General features: G+C 36.0%; 1 protein-coding gene across 3 annotated transcripts; it reads right to left on the bottom strand.

Annotated features, from left to right (window-relative positions):
- Nucleotides 1-1,273: 1,273 nt before the first annotated feature.
- LOC111001450 (trypsin 3A1) lies at nt 1,274-25,804 on the bottom strand. 3 transcript variants are annotated; one of them, XM_022271350.2, is made up of 7 exons: nt 7,520-7,752; nt 6,908-7,053; nt 6,537-6,625; nt 4,272-4,521; nt 3,773-3,922; nt 2,906-3,046; nt 1,274-1,718 (listed from the first exon to the last, which is right to left on the bottom strand). In XM_022271350.2, the coding sequence occupies exons 1-7, from the start codon at nt 7,560-7,562 to the stop codon at nt 1,497-1,499; spliced, it is 1,041 nt and encodes a 346-aa protein (XP_022127042.2). In that variant the 5' UTR covers nt 7,563-7,752; the 3' UTR covers nt 1,274-1,496. The 3 variants fall into 3 exon arrangements, 2 of the variants coding, with proteins under 2 accessions (XP_022127042.2, XP_022127041.2); XR_002600476.2 differs by lacking the exons at nt 1,274-1,718; nt 2,906-3,046; nt 3,773-3,922; nt 4,272-4,521; nt 7,520-7,752 and adding exons at nt 23,820-23,976; nt 24,530-25,443; nt 25,695-25,804; XM_022271349.2 differs by lacking the exons at nt 2,906-3,046; nt 3,773-3,922; nt 4,272-4,521; ... (1 more) ...; nt 6,908-7,053; nt 7,520-7,752 and adding exons at nt 23,820-23,976; nt 24,530-25,443; nt 25,695-25,804.
- Between the last annotated feature and the right edge of the window lie 427 nt (nt 25,805-26,231).

A 26,231-nucleotide genomic window follows, 5' to 3' on the forward strand; every position in this document is an offset into this window, starting at 1 on the left:
GACATTTGCATAAATTTATATATTCATTGTGCGGATTTTTATAATTAATGTATCTGATTGTACTATTATCATATCAAATAAATGATAACGTTTCATTAAAAAAAGTAGTTAATAAAAAGTTTTCAAGCACTGACAATGTGTGGTTTTCGTGGATTCCAACAAAAAAGTAATACTTTTATGTACTATTATTTCTGAGAACTTTGCTTACTTTTACTGGCAAGAGGAGGGGGGGGGATTTTCAGTAAATCGGCTTACGTTATAATGAAACGGCCCCAAGGTGGAGTTGCGTTTACTCTCGTGATATTGCAGAGTGGGACGCTTATCCAACCGCAGTATGATAGTGTATCTCATTGGCAATTTATGAATCGTGTCCATGTTATCTTATAGAATAACTAGCGGACCCGACAGACGTTGTCCTGTCTACACGTCTTTAATTTGAAAATTTCAAACTTTTTTTAATAGGCTAAAACATTCTGGACCATTTTGATGAAAATTATTATTCAAATGTTATGACAATATCTAACGATCCAGCACATGGTTTACAATAACACAATGATAACAAAACTTTTTTTTTAATTTGATCGCAGCGCTGTCGGGACAGACTAAAATTAAAATTCGAATATTATTTAAAATTTGACACTGCGATGGTAGCGCCGTCTGTCGGATCCAATGTAAAACATTACAAAATTAACAACAACTAATAAATTGAAAATTAATTAAAAAAACATTGTCCAGCGGACAAAATTGTGAATCTACACCATTCCCAGATCCCCTTGAACACACACAAAAAATTTCGTCAAAATCGGTCCAGTCGTTTGAGAGAAGTTCAGTGACATACACACTCACAGAAGAATTATATATATATAAAGATATCTTATTATTAATTTACAAAGTTTACATAAAACACTTATAAGCTCTATTTTTACAAGTAACATCTACACTTATCTAAACTAAACAATACAGTATCGATATATTAACGATTTAGGCTCTCAGAAAATTAACAATTGATGATCGTACAGTGCTTTTAAAATCTTATAAAACGAAGGGAAAAAAAACAATTTACCCCATTAGCACATTAGAGAAAGATATTTTCATTGATTGTAATACAAAATAAATAACATAGTTGCCGTATATAATGTTAAAAGATTTAACGAAATTTCGCTAAAATATCTTTAAAGTTACACCTAGTTAAGTATGTTATTTAAATAATTTAAAAATTCAAAAAAGCTATCTAAAATCTAAGTATATAATAAAGTTTTTAACGGATGTAAATTCTAAATATTTTCCTATCCAACACAATTTGCCTACGATATTATGAGTAGCCAAGCCCATCTGACAATATACACATACCACGACAAACAATTATACCTATTCTAAACTCTTGTTTATATCTCTCGATCACACGTCACAGTCACACTAGTCTCTGGTCATACAAGTTTTAGCAGCACTGAGATAGTCCAAATAAGGCCGGCAGCACACGCGCGGCCTCGCGAGGCCTATGTCTTTTTCGCTTGCACACTTTTCCTCAATAAATGTAGTGGATCCTTTCTGTATCTGGCGAAAAGTTCCCTTTTGAAGGACTCGAAGTGTTTTCTGTTTTTCTCGTTTTGTTTTTCACGCCATAGGGGGCGGTTGCGTCGCATTTGGAGGCCCCAGTGTATTGTGAAAATCGGGGATAAAACTTTGAATTGGTATCCAATGAGGAACATCTCGTAAACCTGGAAGAATAATTAAGATTAATTATAGAAATCATAATCAATGATTGATTTTGATTTGATTAGTTTTGTCTTTGTATGCTTTATTGAAAAGCCTTCAGTTTCATTAAAATTAATATTAATAATGAAACAATTAAATTACAAGAACCAATTTTTGTGATTGTGATATCTATACTTAATTGTATTTATATATGTTTAACATCATATTTAATAAATTGTCTAAATGATAAAAACGCATGTTAGTAACATGTTTAATCTGAATCATCCCAACAAATGTTTTTAAAAAGGTTTTAATCAAATTACTTATGAATCGCTATCAAACTGTTTTTACGCTGTGGTGAAATGTCATTGGAAATTAAAAATAAAACTGCATAAAGTTCATTAAAATGTATTTAAAAATAGAAATTAAAACATAAGCCGACGGTGTGACGGGCGCAAACATTTGCTATTTATATCACAGACATCTTGTTGGCAGTTTAACATTAACTGAGGGCGGGCGGCAAATTACGCTAATCTCATTCCGCCCACTGCTCTTCGGTAAACATATTTTTTGTTGCTTTTTTATTATTTCCGTTTATTTCTCGTTTAAGATTTTTTAGAGTGCAAACATCACATCTTGATTATACCAAATACAAGTTTTGTTAGAAAAATTAAAATATCATAATCTTAGGGCCTGTTTCACAATGTCCGAATAAGTTCCAAATAAGCCATTTATTACTTATTTGTAGGATAAAATGTATTTTTGCGTTTCACGACTGTCAGATAGCGCTATTTGTCATGAAATGCGAAGTATCTTATTCGGAACTATTTGGTATTTTACTTTTTTTTATAAATTTATTAAAGACTCTGTTTTACATCTAACTACTTTTAATAACGGTGTAATTTGGAGATCGGTATTATATTCATTTCATTTGTGTGAGGCGTATAAAGAAATAGGTTTCACTATATTTTTTTTATTTACGTAAGAACTGCTCATTTCTTGCAAATCTAGAGCAAACCCACTAACAACAATTTCAGAAACTACGCGAAACATTGTATACAAAATTGCAATAAATTCCCATTTATACTAAGTTTTATTAAAATGCTTCTCCGTATCGATAATACCGTCACTAAATAATACATAAAACACAAATATTGCATATATTAAAACGAAATAACAATCAAACAATTTTCGAAACATATCCCTATACTCCTGTGTTTTGGGTCACCCAATCTCTTAAAGAAGCAATGTTGGTGAAGACAGTCGGTGATAGCGGAAGAGCACATCCTCTCGCAAATGAGACTACGCCAAACGCAATTCCTCTGAATACTGCAGGACCACCAGAATCACCCTAAAAATGTAGAGATATTAATAGAAAAACGTATTCTAAGTACATTAAAAAAGAGTGTCTGTACTTATGTACACGCGTTAGAAGTTATACTTCTTTGGCGTATGGATAAAGAATAACTAAAATGCAGTAGTGATTAATGATAAATATTTATATATTAGGTGTTAGTGTGCGCGCGCATCTTAATAATTCACTCTCATCTTTTTTCTCCGACGCGCCAAAAGAAGTATAACTTCAAAAATCATGACAGTATAATTATGATGAGACACCATATGGGGGAAGAACTCTCACTAATGTATTGAAAACTTTAAAAGAAACGAAATTAGTTTCAACATTATTATTGTATCCAAAAACACATTGAGAATCTACGTAAAAATATAAAATCTTATAATTTATGTACATAATAGTAATCTACTTTGACGCACCAATATTCATTAATACAGTTTTATTTTTAGTAAAAAGTACAGCAAAGGTTTTTTATCGGTGTCTGGTATTGTCAAATTCTCAGTCTCTAGAAGACTGGAACAGAAAAATATACAATTAATAAATTCATACATAAACAGCTTATACTTTTTGGGCGTCCCGCGGGGTCGTTTGCCCCCCTATTATATATAATATATGTATATAACTGAAACTGATCGCTTGTTAAAGATAACCCGTTGCAACCCTAATAATTTTTTTTATTTGTTTTTTTTATATGTTACGAATAAATAATTTAAAAAAATATACCTGACACGATGAGACTCCACCTATGAGAAAATGTCCTCCGCAAAACATGTTATTAGTCAGTGCATCACCATACGATAACCGGCAAAGCCAATGCGGGACTACTGGCACATTCGCTTCCATCATTATACGCGGGATGCGTTGTCCACGCGGCTAAAGTATAATTATTTCTTATTATAGCATTATATTACAACTGTAGAATTCATGCAATGACATTTAAAAATAAACATTTAATATGAAATATATAAGATGCGTATTTTACATAGTTGCAAAAGCATGGGTACTTTATTCCCAGTAAGTAAGTTCAATGTTCAGCTAATAACTACTGAAAAATATTGAAAATGACAGATTACCAAACAGATACCTATCAGTAAATTTACTATCTTCAGTTGCCCATTCCTGAACTCTAAGCGGTGAATAAATAAATTTAAATTACAGTAATTCATATTGTGCCGCTGTAATCTTGAAAGCAAACAGTTTTCCGTATCATTAATATACTAACAGCTGTTAATCCCCATCCGGTGACAGTTAGCCTAACCAGTGGTACTGCCTGTCTCGGTTGAGGGAGCCGTATAGCCTGGACAGAATTACTGAAGGTCAATGGTCTGGCCAGTTGTAAAGCAGCGATATCGTGGTCAAATTGTGGCGTCCCGTATTGAGGATGGACTGTAACATTGGCCACTGGGACGATTGTACCGCCGGAGTCCCGTCTTGTACTGCCAACGCGTAGACGGATAGCAGACGGTAACACGCTAAAAAGTATTAATTGATTTATATCATATATTGATCATATATTGAGAGAAAGAACTTTTGAACAAGAAAAAAATAATGTATATTTTATGTTACAAGAAGATTACCACTATGGTTTAAGCTATCTTGGAATATACATGAAAAGAGTAATAAGATTAATATCCATAACGCTACGCTAATATAATGACCTGCGGCATGAGCACACCCCACATAAACACCCTCACGTACACACACACCTTCACATTCACACAAACACACAAGACCACAGACTTACTTAGATAAATGTATTGAATGATTTCGAATTTGCTTTTCCTCTTGTTTTTATAAATATAATGTATACCATCTTTCGGTATATCTTTAGTTTGACTGTTTTTACTATATATCATTTATGCTAGCTGTAGGATTACGACATAAATAAATTGTTTGTATGATAGGATATTTGTTCTAAGAGGCCAGAAAGCCTTGTTAGTAAGTTACAACATACAATTCACTTATTATAAAAAATATCTAAAAAACTTTGTCCGATTAAAGTTAGAAGGACTCGCATCTTTCAGTCATGTAGTGTGCCTCAGCTATATAAACTATTTTTCTTTGCACATTAAATGCATTAAGAAATTGCTGTTACTTTCTAGAAAATACTTTTACGCCGGGCACTCTCATAAAGTGCGAGTTTTATGAAAAAATAACGAAAGCCGCTAACTCGTTTTTTAGTTGTACGCTTTTTGTCCCCGATCTGGGTTAATGTGTCAAAGGCGTTGCCAAGTTCTTATAAATATATTTTTAATGCTCTATTTTTCCAACACTAATTATATCGTAATAAAAATTAATTTATGGAAAGATAGCTTAATACTGTGAGAATACAAAAGGATGGTTAAGACCTAATAAAAATTATATTTAATTTAGGATTTTTTTGGTTAAACATCAAAGTTTACTGAGGTGTATGAATCATTAAATGTATTCAATTATTTTGAAATTCCTTCAGTTTTTCTTGCTTATATTCTTTTTATAACCCAGTATTTTGTTATTAAAAACTATTAACAGATGCAATTTTATGCATTTATTTAACATTTTACCATTAATTGCAAAATTAAGTATAAGTATATATAAGACGTTTATAATGAATACAAAAATTAAATCAGTGGCGCTATAACAACCTCTTTAGGTCTTGGCCTCAGATTTCTAAATCTGTTTCATGATAATTTTTAAATCTAAAAGGCAAGCAGGTGATCAGCCTCCAGTGCCTGACACACGTCGTCGACTTTTTGGGTCTAAGACATGTCGGTTTCCTCATGATGATTTCCTTTACCGTTCTAGCAAATGTTAAATGCGCAAATAGAATGAAAATCCATTGGTGCACAGCCGGGGATCGAACCTACGACCTCAGCTATGAGAGTCACACGCTGAAGCCACTAGGCCAACACTGCTCTGCTATAATGAATACAAGTTTAACAAATTCCGCATGAACACATTAAAACCCCATTAAAATACTTAAAATAACTGATTCGTTAACTATTACGTTAGTAGAGATTTTCTTGCCAACACTCGTAAACGCGGGAATAATATCATTACTCCTACAGACAAGTGCACGTCATCATTTTTTTAAAGCTTACAAAACTCAATATTTTATGTAGGTTTCAGATGGTATATGAGCTTTCAAATTTCAAAATCAGAAAAGTCATATAACCAAAATGTATGTTTTAAGGTCTGACACCCGAACGGAAAATAAATGAAAATTGAATGAGTCTCCACATAATTAAAGAAAATGCACCATGCATTGAAGCAATTATTCTGAATATAAATATAATAATAATATGTATGTATGCTGACAGACGTTCTCCTATACACAGATCTTAAAAACAAAATTTCAAACTTATAAAAACAACCAAAATTTACAAAAAGATTACAAAGTGTCGTGAGGCCACAAATACGAGATATCTATAATTCTTATATTAAAAAGGTGAAGTTCACTGCGAGTTAAAATATGAATAATTTGTTTTGCAAATTACAATTGACTTACTTCTGAACGCAGTGGGCTGCAGTCAACACGTAATTCGGGCTAATTATAAAGCCACCGCAGAAAGAATTTCCATTCAGTATCATTGAGACCTGTGGAAATATTACGTCAGTAGAAAATTTTCATTGTGCTTACCAGTTTATATCACGACACAATTTTCGATTATGATATGGTGTAATTATTACTACTATTTTACTATTACACCTAAAAGTTTGGGTTACGGTTTTATTTTGTTATAATAAAGACAGCATAGTGACTTAAAATTTGCCTAATTATCACAATGTTACAATTACTTTTTTAAACAGTATAACGCAAAATATTAAAAAAATATTATTGTTATTCGTGTGTTATACTAATTGTGAAAATTTAGGTACCTGGTAAGGATGTCTAACAATCGAACTGGACCGTCCTCCAATAATCTGTCCACTGAGTTCTGGACAAACAGCTTCCAGCTCTAGATGTTGAGATATATCCACCTCTTGATCCCCACAGCACTCTCCATCTGGCGCATCTTGTAGATCTAAAACAAATACCCATTCAAAAATCTTTAGAACAACGCATTTTACTTATTTTTTCTACATCTAATTTATAAATTAAAACGTTGTACAAATAAAACTAAACTGAAGTCAATTATTATCGACTAAATCTGGGCGGATTGAAAATCTTGATAACAGAAATATTAGATATATCTTGTTGTTTAGGTATTACATGGCATTTAGAAAAACAATGCAGACAAAAGCAAGCAAACAAAAATATTCTTCATTGAAATTATTAATATAAAGAAGAATAGAAGAAAGAAACAACTAAAAGTAATAGAAGGTAGGCCAGATGATTTTTTAGGGGGATTAATTAAATTTATGAAAGCTTGATAAATATAACAGAACACATATGTAATCAATGTACCATGTTACGTACATGGTACATGTGTCCTGTTGTATTTATCTTTAATTTTAATTATCTTTGAAATAACGAAAATTTGTACTTACCCACAGTAGATATCAAACACAAAATCGGTATTAGGATTTTCATGATCGTTAACCTATCTGTGTAGAGGCACAATGAACTAGTGAACACTGTCAGTCGCAGAATCTTGCACAATTCGCAATACTTGCCAGGGCCACGACCTTTTTCTTATCAATTTTCAGTTCAATGACGTTCTTAGTCAGCATAACTTTCATAAGTTAAACTGCCAAAAATCGGTAATTAAAAGAAATCGTCGCGTCTTCAAACATGTTGTCATATGTCAAAACCGTTTACGAGGACATCGTTTAGAACATACCAAAATCAAAGGTCCCGGTTGAATTATATTGTATTAGGTACTCAATAAAAACGTCATCTGCTGTTAACCTTCAAATAAACGTTACGAACGTTAAATAGAAAGACAGAAAGTCCATAGATGCCTAACCCATGTTCTTACCCACCTCAGGAATTACAGTCGCACACTGAAGTCAAATAGTGCTCATATTAATTATTATTAGGTCAGCTACATTAAATGTCAAATAAACAATCTTATACTCGTCACATATTGCTTCATACAAATACATTGGTAGTTTATACTGTTGAAAGCTTAAGAGACGATGCTTCCGGCAGACCCCTACGGCGAAAGGCCTGTATTATCGGAAGTGGCAAGCCAGTTTTCTTAGGAAAGCCGTAACAATAATAAGATGTAAACCAATTGTTGTATTATAAACAAGGACCATTGCAAGCCTCGTTTTATAATACAAATGTTCTGATTTCAGAGTGAAATCGAAATAATATGTACATATACTGTATTTATGTTTGAATTATATGAATAGTAAATATTAAAAGTAATCATGCTTTCTTTGCTTAATCAATTCACGTTACACCAACTGTACAAAAAACTCAGTTTTGTATTGCGCCGCCCGAACATATAACGACCACTATTTGTGTACTTGAGCCGACTGGAATTGCAAGAGACGATGGCAAGAGACCAGTCGGTATGAGTTTGATCCCTTTGAAGATTTAAGATAGAGAGAAGAGGGGTTGGGGCACTTGTATGTGATGCAACCTGTTCAGACACTCTGGCCCCCTTCCCCTTGAACCTTTTCGTAAATATCTTAGGCTATATCTTTAGGGCCTGATTTATAATGTATGGATAAAGTCCCAAATAGCTATGCAACACATAAATTATTCGAAAGATAAAAGTTCCAAATAATATACTTGGCATTTCATGATGAATAGCGCTATCTGAGAGTCGTGAAACGCAAAATATACTGTTTATCCTACCAATAAGTAATAAATAGTTTATTTGGAACTTATTCGGACATTGTGAAACAGGCCCTTAGTATAATTGGTTTTTGTTATATATGTTAGATGCAACCTACACGTAACGATACATCTAAAATATATTATATACGAATGTTACGAAATAAATAGCTTTTGTGCACAACAATTTCGTCATCAGTTCCAAAGCAAATGAAAACTATTTTAAGCGCATACCGATATGACGAAGGCATGTCGTCATATTACACATGACCATTAGAAGAACTGTTTCTGATCACTCAGTATCCCACTTCTTATCTCAGTATCTTATATCAATATGTACCAAATTGACCCGATCACAAATAATTGGTATCCTTATGACTATTCTCCGCTAGAGGTACAGTTTTAAGTTTGTTATACTAATTGACTTGATGACTGTACACTACATTGAATGCATTTGGTAGTATGTAAATGTAATTCATTTTATTGCAGAGTGCGTCAGCTAATACGTATCTGGTTTCAGCCGGATTTAGGCAAAGTTTATAACTAAAAATTTCGTAAAATCACGATTGTAGAGAAAAAAATTACAAACTTGTCAAGTTAAAATAATGTTTCTATTAGTCTTCCTTCGTTTACTCTATCTCGTGTCTCATTCACCACATGGTCACACACACAAATCAATCATTAGTACAAAATACACCGCACTGGCTACACATACATTAATACTCCATTGTAGAATTATTCATAACAAAATAACCGAATAACATAAAAACCTGTAAGGTATAATAACAAGTTTATAAAACTTCGCGGAGATTTACTGTTTGTATAAAGGAGTCTGTACAGCCCTAGGGCTCGCAAATTACGTTATGCCGCAATTATTTTAACAAGACCCTCAAAGTCTTTGGTTTATAAGAATTACTATGAAGATTCTTTTGACATTCAAATTCAAGTTTTTTTGCTAGACATATAGCAAACTTTAGTGTAGATATTGGTGACTTCTACAAAAATGTAGTACCCACATTACCGCAATATTATCCGTAGCGTTGTTGTAGGTATTTTTTTCACTTGGCTTACATTATCAAAGGAACCAGCTGCCCTCTGAAGTATTTCCGAACCAATTCGACTTAGGGTCCATCAAGAAAAGAGCGTACCAATTCTTACAACCGGCAACGCACTCGCGAGCCCTCCGGCGTTGAGAGTGTCTATGGGCGGCGGTATCACTTAACATCAGATGAGTCTCATGCCCGATTGCCCCGTATTCTATAAAAATAAAAATAAAGTTGCATATGAATCCCTAAAATTTGTAAATATTGTTTAGCTTATGTTCATCAGGATTCTATTAAAGCAAAAAAATAAATTGAACAAGTAGGTTTACAGTCAATGCAAACGAACAAGCAATCAAATCTTTGCTCTTTATAATAATGTAAACCAAATAACAATTATTATGCGATTACACCAAAAAGGACTGAAGAGCTGGCAGCTAACCCGCCAAAGATTTAGTGTAGCTATTCAAAGGGGGATGGCTGTCAGTATCTCAGAACCTGTACTAAAGGTACTCCTTTTAGTAATATTGTATCTAAGTTATTATATTTCAAGGTAAGTTCGTTATTAATTGATTTAAATAAATTATAATGTAATTTACTCTGTTGCAGATTACTAATGCAATGGTGCAACTGGTGCATTACTAATATTCAATAAGTCTTAATTTTCATCATATAATTTACCGAAATAAAAATTATAAAAACCCATTAAATCCCATGTCGTCCCCATTATTTCTTACATATTCATCAAGCAACTGTATTTCATAAACAGCTTTAATTATGAATCATTAAATTCGTATTTGAGTTTAATCAGAAAATCTATTTCCTTAAACTTAAGTTTAAAAATGAAATATCAATCGAATACAAAGTAATCGAACGGAGAAAAATCCAGTTTAAAATGAATATTTCAACTGAAAAAGTGCAATAATCGCTCCACGATTCGAGCAGGTGTCGATATTAAAATTGCCGAAAATTGATTGCTCGATATCGATTATTGATGGTGATGATTCATCGACCTTCACCCGCGCATTGCCACTGGCCTGTGGGACGATTAAGTTAAAAGAAACTAGCGACTAGCTATTATAGTCAAAGTCCAAAATTATTTATTCATATAGGTATTTCACGTTTATAAATGTGTCACTTGGATTAGGTTATACGAGTATTGTCTTTAATTTACGAGTACTGCACATTTATAGCTTCTTAAATGGAAAAACAATTTTATTTTTCATATTTAAAAGCGACTGAAGACAGTATTTTCCGTATTTTCTATACTTCATTTAATTATTATTACTAACAATTTTTCAACAAAATATATATTCCCATGCGGTATTGTGAGATGTAATTCTTAATTTTCTTGCAATTCTAGATATAAAGCTATATTTATTATCAAAACCGCTGTCACTCGTGACTTGCACATTTTCAATTTCAGTTATTGAGCAGAGATTTAGTTCGCTGTTGAAGGGAAATTGATCAGTTTTATTTCAATTATATTTTATATTGCAATTATAATTTCAATTAACTGTAAGCCTTTTATATACTAATTTAATAATTATTATTAAAGTTTTAATGTTTTTGATAATGTTAATAGTAATGATACATACTAACGTCTGAATTTAATTGTCATATTAAACAAAGACGATTCGTAGTGGTTACGACTAGTATTTTGAAAAGAGATCCCTGGTTAGAGAGATTGCTAATTGCAAGGGATCCCCCCTTGCGATATTAGAGTCGATGTGCGACATTCATTGACATATAAAACATTATTATACGAATGAAACCTAGTAACTAATAATAAAAACCCTTAACTAATAAAGAAAAATAATTCAGTTTGAATAGAAATTCAAAATCAATTACTTCATCTTAGTAGTAAAATTAAAATAATTCATTTTTATTTACTAGCAGTTCCCAAATGAGAAGAACTGGCACGAAGTTTTGTACATTCTTGATTAATAAATCTTATATCAGTAAAAATAATTGGAAGTAATTTTCTATTTTAAATTCTGAATTAAGAGAAATTAGATTTACTAATGATAGGCAGCCAATCTGAAGAAAATTTTATTGCATACCATTATACGTTTCATGGCGTTCCGATGGCTACGTATCAAGTTTCAGTACAGAAATATTCAGCGAACATCTATTTTTGTCGCAACGAGCACACATTCACTTTTATCTCTACAACCAGACGGACGCTTCCTGGAATACCAGGTTAATAAAATTAATTTACAAAATGTCACCATGTAAAATAGATTTATTTTACACGAAACTAAAATTTCATTAATGTATTTCAAAATTAATTCCGTAATCTAATTCTCTTTGTTGTTTTTTGTATGTCTATTTTTAGTGCTGCCATTTTTATGTGATATAGTATTTATAAAGGAGTGAGTGTATGTAACTTCTTTATGATCTTATTTTACGAAAAATGACCTACTATATGCAACTTTATTGAAATTGGTTAGAGTTAAATTAGAGACTTTTTAAATTAACAAAAAATCTTTTTTGAAAATTAATTAATAAATAACAGAATTAGAATTTCATTAATTGTTATAGAATTATTACAATCACTGTCGTTATTATATACTTTTGTTATTAATGGCTTCGAATCTCTTCAAATCAACCATGGTAGTGACAAGAAAAAGATGGCGTAACGGAAAAATGTGACGCGTAACCGAAACATGTGACACGTAACCGAAAAATGTGACGTTAAATTATTTTCCAACGCAGATAAGGAAGTTTCACTTAAAAATAACGCATAGGGTATTTTTAATGCTATATTATTTATTCATACTATTGGTTGGTTAGCCAATCGCCCACCACGACACTCGCAGATATACTAAGGCCCGCACGGTATGGTACGTTTAAATCGTGTTCGTTTGATAACACCCGTGCGGTAACCTAAGTAACCTCGGTGCGGCTTTGTATACCGGTGGGGTTTGACTACGTACTCGTTTGTCAAGACGGCTCGACGTAACGCTGGTACCGCCTCGACCCACGCACCCCTGCTAGTGCGTAATTGTAGATGTTGTCTTGAAACTGCGGCTTGTTCTTGTTTCTTGCTTCGCCGATTATTCTTGGATCACAGCTCGTTGTCACGGGATAGAGGAAAGAGCCCGAGTCTCTACGCGCGTCTGCACCGTGTCACGTCTGAACCGAGACTGCGCGTGTGCACCGTGTCAAGTCTGAACCGCGACTGCGCGTGTGCACCGTGTCAAGTCTGAACCGAGACTGCGCGTGTGCACCGTGTCAAGTCTGAACCGAGACTGCGCGTGTGCACCGTGTCAAGTCTGAACCGCGACTACCCCGAGACTCGCCCGCGCCGAGCTTAAGTACTACGCAAGTATACCGCGACGAGAGCTACGCTTACATACATTTGCGCCGGTATACCGCGTCGAGAGCTGTGACCCTTTTATTCGGCGAAGTATTCTATTTATTTAATATATTTACATTCATAACTGAACCATAATATTTCTCACTTAAATCTGTATACATATTTTGTCTAACTTATAACTCTTAACACTCGCACTTAATTTCTATTTATAGAGTTACAATTTTCAAACCTAACTTATAATATATTTATATTTCTATTTATGAGTCGCCAACATTCTCCCCCTCGTGCGCAGCACCGTCGTTTCTGCACGGCGACTCCACAGGCACCAAGATCAGGATCCTTGACGATGATCTTCGTAACACTCCCCCTTTGGTTGCGACGTCCACGATTCTGGTTATTCCGTCGGGCCCGGGGTATGTAGTTTCGATGATTCCCTTCGGCCAAGTGCATAGTGGTGGCGTGCGTTTTACGATAAGAAACCACGTCGCCTGGTTGCAGCTGCTCGCCTTTCTGTAGTCTAGTCCTTTTCCTGGGCAGTAGTTTGGGCAAGTACTCCCGTAGCAATCTCTTCCGAAAGTGATCAGAGAGTCGTTGGACGGACTTCAAATATTTTCTGCCCACCAGCTTTGCATCAGGAAAATGTAGTATGCGCGCAGCTCCACTGGATCGTCCAATGAGAATGTAGTTTGGTTTTAGCGTCTCCTTTTTCGAATTGTCAGCTAGGTTCGTTATTAGTCTAGAATTGTCTATGTGTTCTGTCCCCAACAAGGTTGCTTGCAGTTCAAGTCTCGGCGTAGATATTGATTTCCGAGACTTTACTCTCGACTTGGCATCAACGAGGTTTACTAAGTATTTTCCATTATCTCCAGTTGCGGCTGCATACGCTGTCTCACTCGCGTCTGCGACAGTATGCAGCTCCCCCTCAGTGCAGAATAGCGACATACATCGCGGCAGCTGATTGTCTTTTATTCTACCGATATACTCTAGGTAGTTTTTCCGAGCTTCGGTTTCGTCTTCAACGATCACTCTTTTGTTCGACGGCCATCCTCGTAACTCAAAGTGCGCCTTCATGTGGATCAAGTTGACTGGCTGTATAACTCGTTGGTAATCGTCGACACAGTGAAAACTTTGCAAATAGTCATCCATATAGCGATATTGCCTTATTGCTTGGGCCGCTTCTAGATATTTATGTACGAAGGCCTTTGCACTTTTGTTTTTTATATAAATCGTGGCACAAGGTGACGCAGCTCCTAAAATCACTGATAACATTCTGTTATCCTTCACTAGCGCTTTCTTGTCTTTTTGCCAAAGGAACCTGAGACTATTGCTGTCTTCTTCACATATATTCACTCGCGGTAACATTTCTTTTTTATCGACCGCTATCGATAGGAGTCCTTGACGTACTCGCAGTAACACTCCCAATATTGACTGTAGACCGGTCCTGAAGTCCGGTCCGGACAGCAGAATGTCGTTAAGGCTGTCTCCGTTGTGATTGGCTGCACCGTCGAAAACAATTCTTATCTTTTTCTTCACTGGGAAGTGAGGCAGGTACCACTTTTTGTTCGATGTGCAGTCGGCTGTTACTTCTTCAGCGTAGTTTCTTTTCAACAGATCTATTTGCGTGCTATATTCATTTTTAAACTTAGCGTCCTCACGCAGTTTTTTCTCTATTCCTTGATATCTGTTGAAGGCCGCTGAGAAATTATTTGGAAGTTGTACGTCTTTCCTTTTCCACAACAGTCCGACGTCGTATCTGTCATCTTCCAATTGTTGACTATTTCTTTCCAATATTTCTAGTGCGCGCTGTTCTATATCGGTTGAAGGCTTCTTCGGCTGAACCCACAAAGACTCAATATTAAGATGTTCTCTCACTGGCTGATTTATTTTGTCTTCGACGACTCTTGCATGTGCACATGTGTTCACATAATTCATCGGAGACACGCCGTTGCTATCGTAGCCATGGATAACCCATCCTAACTTTGTCCTTGATGCCACCGGCTGCCCTGGCTTTCCACGTCGTATCTGTAACGAGACAATATATTTCCAATTGTCTTGGCCAATGAGCAGCTTCGGCGCCTCAGCTTCGTAGCACACGTCTTGCAGTAAACCCCGCAAGTGCTGACACTTCTTAAGTCGTGTTTTATCGATAAGTTGTGGGGTTAATTTCAGCTCTTTGATAGTCCTTGCCCGCTTAAGTGTGCTCTTCTCGCATTGTCTTATCCCTTTCACTTTGATATCTACAATCATCGATTCGTGATTTTTCATTTGTCCTCCACCGATAGTTTCTATATTTAAGGTTTCGCGAGGACCCTTAATGCCGATGCTAGCAGCCACATTTTCGTCCAGCAGTGTCACCGTTGAGCCTTCATCTAGCAGCGCCAGTACTTGTTTGCTCCCAGTCGGTCCATAGATCTCCACCTTAAGCATCTTTAAAATAGCTTTTGGTGTACTAATAGTATTGACCGTCGCTGTCTTGGTCGCTGCCTCTTCATGACATTGTTCGCTCTCCGATGTCACATGTAACAAGCTATGATGCCATCTTCGACACAACTTGCACGGTGGTCTTCGGCATGTTTCTTTCCGATGCTTTCCAACGAGGCACTTGAAGCAAACCTTAAGCCTCTTAACCATTTCCCATCTATCGTTGACTGCTGCATTCAGAAATCTTTGGCAGTCTTTGAGCTTATGGTTGCCTTCACAAACTGGGCACTTGATTTCTTCTGGTCTACTCTTTTCAGCAATAATCAAAGTAGCCTGTTTCACCGGTCTTCTTATCGTTGCGCTCGGTTGTACACTTTTGCTGTCTTCGAGTACCGCGAATGCGCCGCATTTATCCGCTTCTAAATTGAGGAAGTCGCTTATTGTTTGAATATCTGAGAACGATTCCTCTTCCCTCGCAGCCGTGTAGTCGTACCATCTGAACCTCAGAATCGCAGGCATCTTCTCTATGATAATTTTCATGATTTCCGGTGAGTACAGGTATTGCGGTTTCTTCAATCCTTTTATGGCGGCCACACTGTTGTTTATTTGGCTTGCGAAAACGCATATATCGCTGGGATTTTCCGTTGTTCTGTGAAGCGCTTTTAATTTCTCAAGTTCGGCTAACACCAATGCGTCTGGTCTACCAAATCTTCGGCGTAAAGCGTTAATAACTTCTTCTGGCTTCGCTTCTGAGTACAAGAGGCTCTTAATACTCTCTCTCGCCGTGCCTTTTATCGCTTTGCGTAGCCGCGCCATGTTCTGAATGTCCGAGAACATGGGATACGTATCTTCGTATACTACCCGGAACGCCGTCCATTCGGAGCTGTCCCCTTCAAATATTGGCAGCTCTTGAATGTATTTCGGTTGCGGCATTACATGGTTCGTCATGACTTCCTTTATTGCGTCGGCTATTGCTCGGATGTCGCTCTTTGTTTCTATTTCTTCTGGCTTTTGTTCCGATGAGCGCATCCAATTTGCTACCTTTTCTTCATGTTCATCATTGACGTCTTCTATAACGGAGTCTTCCTCTTCCGTTTCTGCTTCTAATCGTAATCTGGCCAGGTGTGCTGCAGCCTGCGCTTCCCGCAGCTCGCAGCGAGCCAACTCTTCTCTGGCCTCGGCTAGTCTTCTTGAGCTGGCTTTTGATACGGTTCTCGATGCGGCCCGCCGGGTATAACCCGCTGGTATCAGAGTCAATGCTTGCTCTGATTGGCTGGCTGCGCTCGTCGACGTAGACTGCTCGATCGTTTTCTCTTCGCCTGTGGTCCGGACTTCGGACGTAGTGGCGGAGGTAACAGTCAACGTCGATTCCCCTCGCTGCATCCCGTTCTGTGATCTTGTGACTGGCATTTCCTTCTCGCAATGTTCACTTCTTGATTCACTCCACTATTGTTGCAGGATCCGGCTTTCGAAGGACCACTATTGAATGGTTAGCCAATCGCCCACCACGACACTCGCAGATATACTAAGGCCCGCACGGTATGGTACGTTTAAATCGTGTTCGTTTGATAACACCCGTGCGGTAACCTAAGTAACCTCGGTGCGGCTTTGTATACCGGTGGGGTTTGACTACGTACTCGTTTGTCAAGACGGCTCGACGTAACGCTGGTACCGCCTCGACCCACGCACCCCTGCTAGTGCGTAATTGTAGATGTTGTCTTGAAACTGCGGCTTGTTCTTGTTTCTTGCTTCGCCGATTATTCTTGGATCACAGCTCGTTGTCACGGGATAGAGGAAAGAGCCCGAGTCTCTACGCGCGTCTGCACCGTGTCACGTCTGAACCGAGACTGCGCGTGTGCACCGTGTCAAGTCTGAACCGCGACTGCGCGTGTGCACCGTGTCAAGTCTGAACCGAGACTGCGCGTGTGCACCGTGTCAAGTCTGAACCGAGACTGCGCGTGTGCACCGTGTCAAGTCTGAACCGCGACTACCCCGAGACTCGCCCGCGCCGAGCTTAAGTACTACGCAAGTATACCGCGACGAGAGCTACGCTTACATACATTTGCGCCGGTATACCGCGTCGAGAGCTGTGACCCTTTTATTCGGCGAAGTATTCTATTTATTTAATATATTTACATTCATAACTGAACCATAATATTTCTCACTTAAATCTGTATACATATTTTGTCTAACTTATAACTCTTAACACTCGCACTTAATTTCTATTTATAGAGTTACAATTTTCAAACCTAACTTATAATATATTTATATTTCTATTTATGAGTCGCCAACACATACAATATGCGTTTTCTCTATGATTAACAAATTCAGGATAGTACCGTTAATAGGCGTTAAGGGTCTTTTTCCGAATGATGGCATAACTAACCATTATTGAATACGAAGAATATTTACGCCCTCTGGATAGAACAGGCCAATGAGCTGCAACTGACTGAATGAATTAAATAATTAAGCCAATCGGTATTGGTTTTACGAAGTAGAGAGGCTGTGTATTGTGCCAACTAAGGCGATTTCGTATGAAAAAATATTCCATACTGTAGCTGGTACGCTCCAGCGATAGATTTGTGCCAAATGGTACAGTTTGGCTCATCTCCACAGCGACAAGAAGACAGATGTATACGTATATTATGTCACAACAATTTACTATCATTATAGCAATTATTGTGTTAGATCGGTCATTGCTTTGGCATTTGAAGTAGATTTGAAGTGGTGCCAATACTCTCATACGTCAAGTTCGATGACTAACTCAATGAAACAATTTGATAATAATTGTCTACTAGCTGCCCCACGAGCTATGTTTCACCTTAATAAAAGTACCTGGATGACCGGTATTTTTTAGTTTTTATAAATTTTTTTTTTTTTTTGGAATTGTATTTAAGTACAAAATACATACTAATAAAATGATGAAATATGAATATAATTATCTAATAAACATAATAATACAGTATATACTAAAGTTATAAATCTGAGGTTTTTTGTGTATTAAATTCAAATGCATTGTTTAATCAATGTATCGATACAGGCGTTATCATCAAATTAACAGGCCTAAAACCGCCATGGATAATTCTATAGATAAATTTTAGTACTGGAACAGCATTTCGGCATTTTAACTGCAACATTAACTACTATGCCACGATTTATATAAAAAACCATTGTCATAACAAAACCTTCCTTAAACACAACTTTTTTACACGTCTTCGCCTTACATACGTACGTTCAGTTTTTTTGAGACTAATATATCAATATTACGGTTTCCCCACAATGTTTATTTTCAGCATAGAAGCATTTATGTTAATTGGGTGTAAAGAGAAAATTACATAGCGGCTGAATCTTCTCTGTTTGCTACCAAAACCGCATTCTTTATTAACAAAGATATTTTGATACAGACCACTGCTGGTAGAAATTCCTTTATCATTAAAATACCAATTAGAAAACCTCATTACGACATACAGACGTGTACAATTGCCTTCGAGTAATCCCTACTAAGGTCCAATTTATTCGGAATCTCATTAATTGGATTCAATAACGCACTGGCGCCATCTATAAATTTCGTAGTGACCAATTACTGGCCCAGGCTGGACAAAAAGCGGAAAATTTATTGCGATGATACGATCCCAATCTCTTTTTTGTTACTCAAGCGGGCTGTAAATTTTAACGTTACATACAGATGGTAATGAAATTGTGATAAAGCTGTTAATAAGTTACTGTATCGCTATTTTGTGAGTAGGTTCGATGTTATTACATGTGCTTACATAAAACCTTTTGTTAAACATTATATAATATATATCCTCATAGATAATGATATTTTTTATAGAACAAAATGAACAGGAGTCTCACCTAACGAAATGTAACGTTTTTATATAGCAGGACCCTAAGTTGAATTGGTTCGGAAATATGGGCTGATAGTTCCACATAGTGGTGGTAAAAAACTACCCTAAAAAACGCTCAGTTGTGGAACGATGGACGTCCAGGTGATACGGGTGGAAATTCGTGATGAGACTAACCAGCAGTTTACATTACATTTTTTAAATTGACATTGACAAATTCAAAATCATTTATTCATGTAAGTCAAAAAAAGTCCTTCTAATTTTACATTTACTGCCACTTCTCAAATCAATGACATAGAACGGAAGAGTAGAAATTGCAATAAACATTTAACATCTTACGGATGTATATAAGTAGGATATTAATATCGTCAAATATTATGCACAATACATTTATGCACTGGTAAAATCTTCCAGTGGATAGTATGGGTCCGGGTTATGATCATACATGATGCGTTTATTGCTTCTGACCTGACCACATGGTATGAGACTACATGATACATCTTACACGTTTATTACAAAACTTAACGGAGTATATTATAATTATCTGCATCTTATTATTATCAGGGCAAAGCTTTAAATTTAAAAACCTTTTATAATACATGTAGACTGTCAAATATTCTACATATTTTAACTCTATTAGAATATAAAGAAGAAACATATTAATGAGGTTTATAAATGTTGCTGTGTAAGAAACATTAAAGGTGTAACAGAATATAGAATCTCTATAAATATAGTATGTATAAACTGTCAGATGAAAACAAAAGAAGACTACTCAAAATATTTCCTCTTCGTAAAGTCAAAGGAAATCTTGTATAACGGTTTTCCTACAAACAATACACTTTATATTACTTACATATGAAATTGGCGTTTTGTCGTACTGGCCACTTTGACCTCGCCTCTCCTCTTTGGTTAGGAATTCAAAATTCTATTTTTAGATATCTATTGTCAGAAAATGCTAACCATAATGGAAAAGCGAACAGAAAGCTTAGCCGATTACCGTCTGTTCAGATTTTAAAAAGTTACTGTGAACGAACGGCACTAGTCCAAACGCTCACAAGTAACTTTTTCAGAGTAAATTTTCGCTTGGGGCACGTTTAGGCTGGGTTCAGCCATGCGATGAGAAACAACCAGGGCTGGTCAATCGCTCTAGGCCACTGCTCCTTTACGGCAACGGTAAACCAGGTACAGCATAAAAGACTGCTACCAAATCAGAGGAGTTGAATAGACACCCAAAGTCCAACCATTTTTTTTCAAAATCAGCATAACTTCTTACAAGGTAAAAATTCAACCCTGATAAGGCAGTCGAAAGCGCCTTCAAAGGTTCTATTGATTCCCGTCCGATTGTTTTTTCTTAATAAAGCGATCAATGCAAAAGCAATCAACTACCTATAAGATCGTAGAAGTGCATAGCAATGGTACAGACTTTAAAAAATAAAATAACTTTTTGTTCCTCCCATACAAAACGCCATTTCATATGTAAGAACCTTATTTTAAAAGCGCCATTGCATAATTTTTTGAAGGCTCATAATTAACATGTCGTAAACGTGTATTTTTCCAGTTAATCAAACATTAATACATTTAATCTAAATAACCGCGCTTGTGAAACAGAATTAGGACAAGTTAGGGCTGTTGAATAATTTAAACATTAGCATCGCTAAATGTGATTATAAAAATAGAAGATATTTCAGCCCAGACAGCAAAATCAAACTAGTCCTGTGTGATTTGTGGATCCCTTGTGTCGATGGATTGGAGGTTGATCATCAACTTGATTTAATTTGCTCAATGTAACTGACGCATATGTTTGACACGTGCCCCATTGGAAGATTATAATATAGTAGGTAGTCCAAAAAAAACTATTTTGAAAATGGAATGAATTCTTCATTTACTGAAGTAATTTTGACAACAATTTTATTTATACCCACATAAAACAGAACAGTTCGCAAGAAAGAAGCGGTTTGAATAAGAAATTTCACCCTGAAACCAAATATTTCTGATATTGCTAAAACGTTAAAATACTGACGTAGAAATACGTAGTATATTTTTGGTTTTGTTATTGTTTTGTCTTCGTGCCAGCCCTGAGCACGGTTAGTTAGTGTTGGCCGGCCGCCAAAGTGTCCCGGGCCATTTCATTGTTCCACCACTACTCGCTACATCGACTAGAAACTAATACAAGCACTTGCATTCTGCCTCTGATTTCTGCAGATTCCTCAATTCCGATGGATATCAAATTATTGCTGTCCCTTCATTCCACGGCCATCGATTTATTTGCGATAAGCGCTTCGGTATTATTTCACACAATTTTCATCGTGTTTATAATATATAATGTATATAATATAAATAAATATATATTTATTTATTTACCTATATTTACTCCTATGTTACTTGAAGCGAGTTCTAAAAACGTAGGTTTTAGTGCTAAAGGTGTTTTTATTATAATCTTGCAATATTAGTGTCTGATTTGCACAAAATGTTGAGTAATGTACCGAATTTAATATGATTATGTACTGTATCATTTTGTTATTGGAGGAAAACTACGATACACTAATAAAAGGCAGTCATCGCAGCACATGGACGCCCATTTTAGTTGGTGTGCTGCGGCATTTGATGGAGGAGTTTGCTCATTGTATTTTTTTTTTAAATTGGAAGGTGTATCCCCCCAGGGAAGACCCCCGGTAATCGATTCCACAATTCTAGTGAAAAAAATTCTAAAGAAGTGGACCATGGAATACTTCCAGTCATCAAAACATATATATACTCAACAGAGATATGGAGCACCTAAATTTATACTTTTTATGCACGTTATTTATTCTCATACAAATTTGTTTTTATCTTTATTTTATTAAATAAAAGTATCCATTTTATTTAATAAAATAAAGTTATTTTATTCTATTACAAAAGTAACTCGCAAACGCCGACTGTAAAGCATTCAACATGTCGAGTTACGTAAACAGTCTGTTAAAATAGTACTATGTAATCCAAACTACCCGTTAAACCAAAGACAAGGCTAGCCTATGCTTAGTACATTTCTAAATACATTACGTTCATATAAGTTTATATATAGTACAACGAATAATACAGATTCCATGAACACCATCTGAATGTAAAGATAGCTATTTCTATAAACAGTAAGTTACTACTCTATTTGTGATTGTCTACTATTTTATTTTTAATAATTCCTGTAAGTAAAGAAAATCAAAGTTTTTTTAAATTCAATTCTTCGTGTAATCAAACCAATACTTCAAAGTATAGGAGTATGCAATTATAATGCTTTACGAGCAATCTTATTTACAGTAGGTAATTAATACTTACATACAGGGGCGGATCTACTTAATGAATATTAAGAATCCCCGTGGACACAAAGCGACACCAGTTCTATTTTTAAATAAAACAAATCTGACATTTTAAAAAATCCAATCACATTGCAGTGGCGTAGCAAGCGGGGGATGGTCCGCACCGGGTGTCACCTTTTTTGGAGTGATACCCACCCGGTCTCCCGACTTTAAGAACTATGCACAAACAAAGAAAAATAAATCGCTAGAACAAGCTCAGCTATATGTAGAATTCGGGATTCCCGCAAAAGAGCCTGACGCTGTCGTGGGGGATTCCCCGTCGTTTAATAAATGATCCATGTCATATAAAATTTATTGATTTTTACTTTCGATGGGGTGACATCACCAACTTCCGCACCGGGTGCCTCCCAAGGTACGCTACTGAATATTGTTGGAATACTTGAGAACGAACAATCAACTCATGTGCGATGCGCGTCTATCGAACGGAATGGGGAATTCCCCGTCGCTTGTTTTCGGTCGCTGTATTTTTTGCGTCTGCCTCTATTATAGTGAACTTCCCCGTATTAGCCTAGTGCCCTACAAACGATCCACCCATGCCTACATATATAGTATTCACCTATACCAGTTTCCTTGTAATAAATAACGTAAGCTATTTTTTAAATTTAAATATTATTGTTTTGAAAACTTCCCTTTTCCAAAATATTGCAGATTGCCAAGAAGATTTAAAAAATTATTACCCAAAAAAAACTATAAAAAATGTTATATTTAAGCATGCTCTAAAATATCACATTTTATACATAATGGTATCTCTTTTAAAATTACTGAATACCAGGGTTCTTAAAAGAATTTATTTTCTCCCTCTATGCGTACTCGCTGGAACAGGACGCTACGAATATTGGTACGATAAGGTCATGAATAAACTTTGAGTTGTAGATTTTCATAAAAAAACTCTGTCAGCTCGGGGAAGGGGTTCCGACATCTCGCTTTATCCACTTCCACTTTAAAAATCACCATACCTGCTCGTTGGTTATGATTATTTTTTAAGTTAGTACCCGTTATGGTTATTTATTAGGTACCCACATTACAAAATATAAGGTATTTTTCTAAGACATTCGGGGTTACAATTAACTTCGCTATCTTACCTGTGTATTCCTCGTAAAGCCATAGCCTAGGAACCTCTCATCATGAGACGGTACGGTGTCAGACGCCACGTAAAAAGGTTCGTACAGCAACTCGAAGTTGGTTACATTGTGGCTGATATGAGTTTCAAGGCTTTCGTTGCCGCCAGTTGCCTCCCATCTACAATATAGTTTAAGCATTTATCGATAGATGGCGTGGTAACCAAATTGTTATGTTTTTTAATGGCCAGGTGCTTGACAGACAAAGTCAGTTTGCGGCAGGCGTGACCACTATTGCCAAATAATTTTTTATGGGAATAAATTTTCTTAGGCCCCAGGTTGACATTATTAGTTCTGTTTAGGATCTGTTTCACAATGTCCGGATAAGTTCCAAATAAGCTAGGTATTTATTACTTATTTGTAGGATAAACAGTATTTTTGCGTTTCACGACTGTCAGATAGCGCTATTTGTCATGAAATGCGAAGTATCTTAATCGGGAGTTTTATCTTTCGAATAATTTATGTGTTTCATAGCTATTCGGTACTTTATCCATACATTTTGAAACAGGCCCTGAGAGTAGAGACTTAGCGCTCAATATGTTTCCCATGTATTATTAAACACGTTTTGGTTATGACTTATAGCGATTGATTATAGGATATCACTAATGTATAATTTATGTAAAACTAAAGTCCAAATAGAACAAGATATTTTCAGCAGATTCAATTTTACTTACATGGTAAAATTCGACGCGTACTGATTATAAATAAATACTTTTCTATGAAACGGTATTGCTAATTTACTTCTCGATAGTCTCAGCAGTTCCTTCTTATTCGGAGGGAATATTGCCACTCGCTTGTCAAGCTCATATGTTGGAACCACATACGCGCACAATTGACACTTTGGTGTTTTTGTTAGGAACCTATCGAGTTCCTCAGCCATACCTTTCGATGGTACTATGTCTATATCAACGAGAAAGGTGTATGGCGTGTGACAGTTCTTTCTCGCCAAATTCCGAAGGTGGTTCTGAGGATATGGATTTCTAGCCCTCCAAGCAACAGTATCTGCTCGTCTCTCCCCAATTGGCAAAGGTTCCGCGTTGCAGTTCCTTGCCCATACAGGTAGGTTCCCTTGAATTCCAGGTCTTACGATCGGCATAGCGAGGTGTATCACTATTCGCGAGTACAGCTCTGGCTGACAACGTAATAGCCACATCGCAAACGCTCTAAGAAGTCTCAACTCATCCCCAGCCACAAACACCGCCACCGAAATCGGACCTGACCAATGCACTGCAATTTGCAGCAACTCGTGAAGTCTTTCAATTGAGCACTGAGTTGCGAGGCAGACCTGTCGATTCGCTGATACATCTACGTACAAATCACCAACAGCCACATAGTCAAATAGCTTGAATGTTCGGGAGCCGTCCCATCGTCCCAGGTTCAAATCTATTTTGGATATAGGATCGTCGTCAATTATCATGTTAGGAGCGGTATCTAGGCATGGCTCACATGTGCCTTCTAATACTGCAGGTTGGGGTGTGCTTGGCACAGAACACGTTGGGCGAAGGAGCCATAGATTTGCTACTGCGTTATAAACAATAAGCGCCAGGGCTGCTAGTGATACTAAACTCCACTGTATCCGCCAACGCCACTGAAAATTATACTGCTTATTAGCATGAAAATAATTTAAATAGTATGCGTTAATTTATGTAAATATAATGCTTGTCTGTATACCTATACCATCGTTGCTTGGAAGCGCTTGAACTCTGATTAAGAATTATATATTTAATATTTTAAATCACCTATATGATATTCAGTCTATTATTAGTTGGGTAATATGAAATATTGGTAGTTATATTATTTGGTAATATAAATATCACCATATAAGTGTATAGTACTTACAATCGAATCTCTCCTCAACCTCGCCATCGTCCATGTGTCACGAAAGTATATTGTGGATGTACCACCAAAATATGTAAAGATTAAAATATTTTGAGATAAATGAAAGTATACTGAAAAAATCAGACACATAATAAATAGGTTGGGTCTTTAGTAAACACTGAGACATATGATTTGAAAAATTAAAAAGAAAATATATTGTTCATTCAAATGTAATACTTTAATATGCTCAAATGTTATTACCACTTACTTATTAGTTCATTTTAATTTCCGAATAAATTATATTTATTAAAAGAACATACCTGTTTTACTATACCGTAAAACACAAATACTTAATAATGAATTCCGTTATCAAGTGCGCACCACTACTTTATGTTTGCGATAAGTACATTATAACTATAATGATTTCATAAGTAGCACATAATTTTTCATACATTGGCTTGAAAGTATCATATTTATGATGTTGAATTTGTTATGGTGCACATAACAAGTGCAGCTGTGCTGAGTTGTTACGATTCTAAAGCGCATGTGCCTAAAAGA

The sequence above is a fragment of the Pieris rapae genome, chromosome 18, assembly GCF_905147795.1.
Source record: "Pieris rapae chromosome 18, ilPieRapa1.1, whole genome shotgun sequence".
Lineage (NCBI taxonomy): Eukaryota > Metazoa > Arthropoda > Insecta > Lepidoptera > Pieridae > Pieris > Pieris rapae.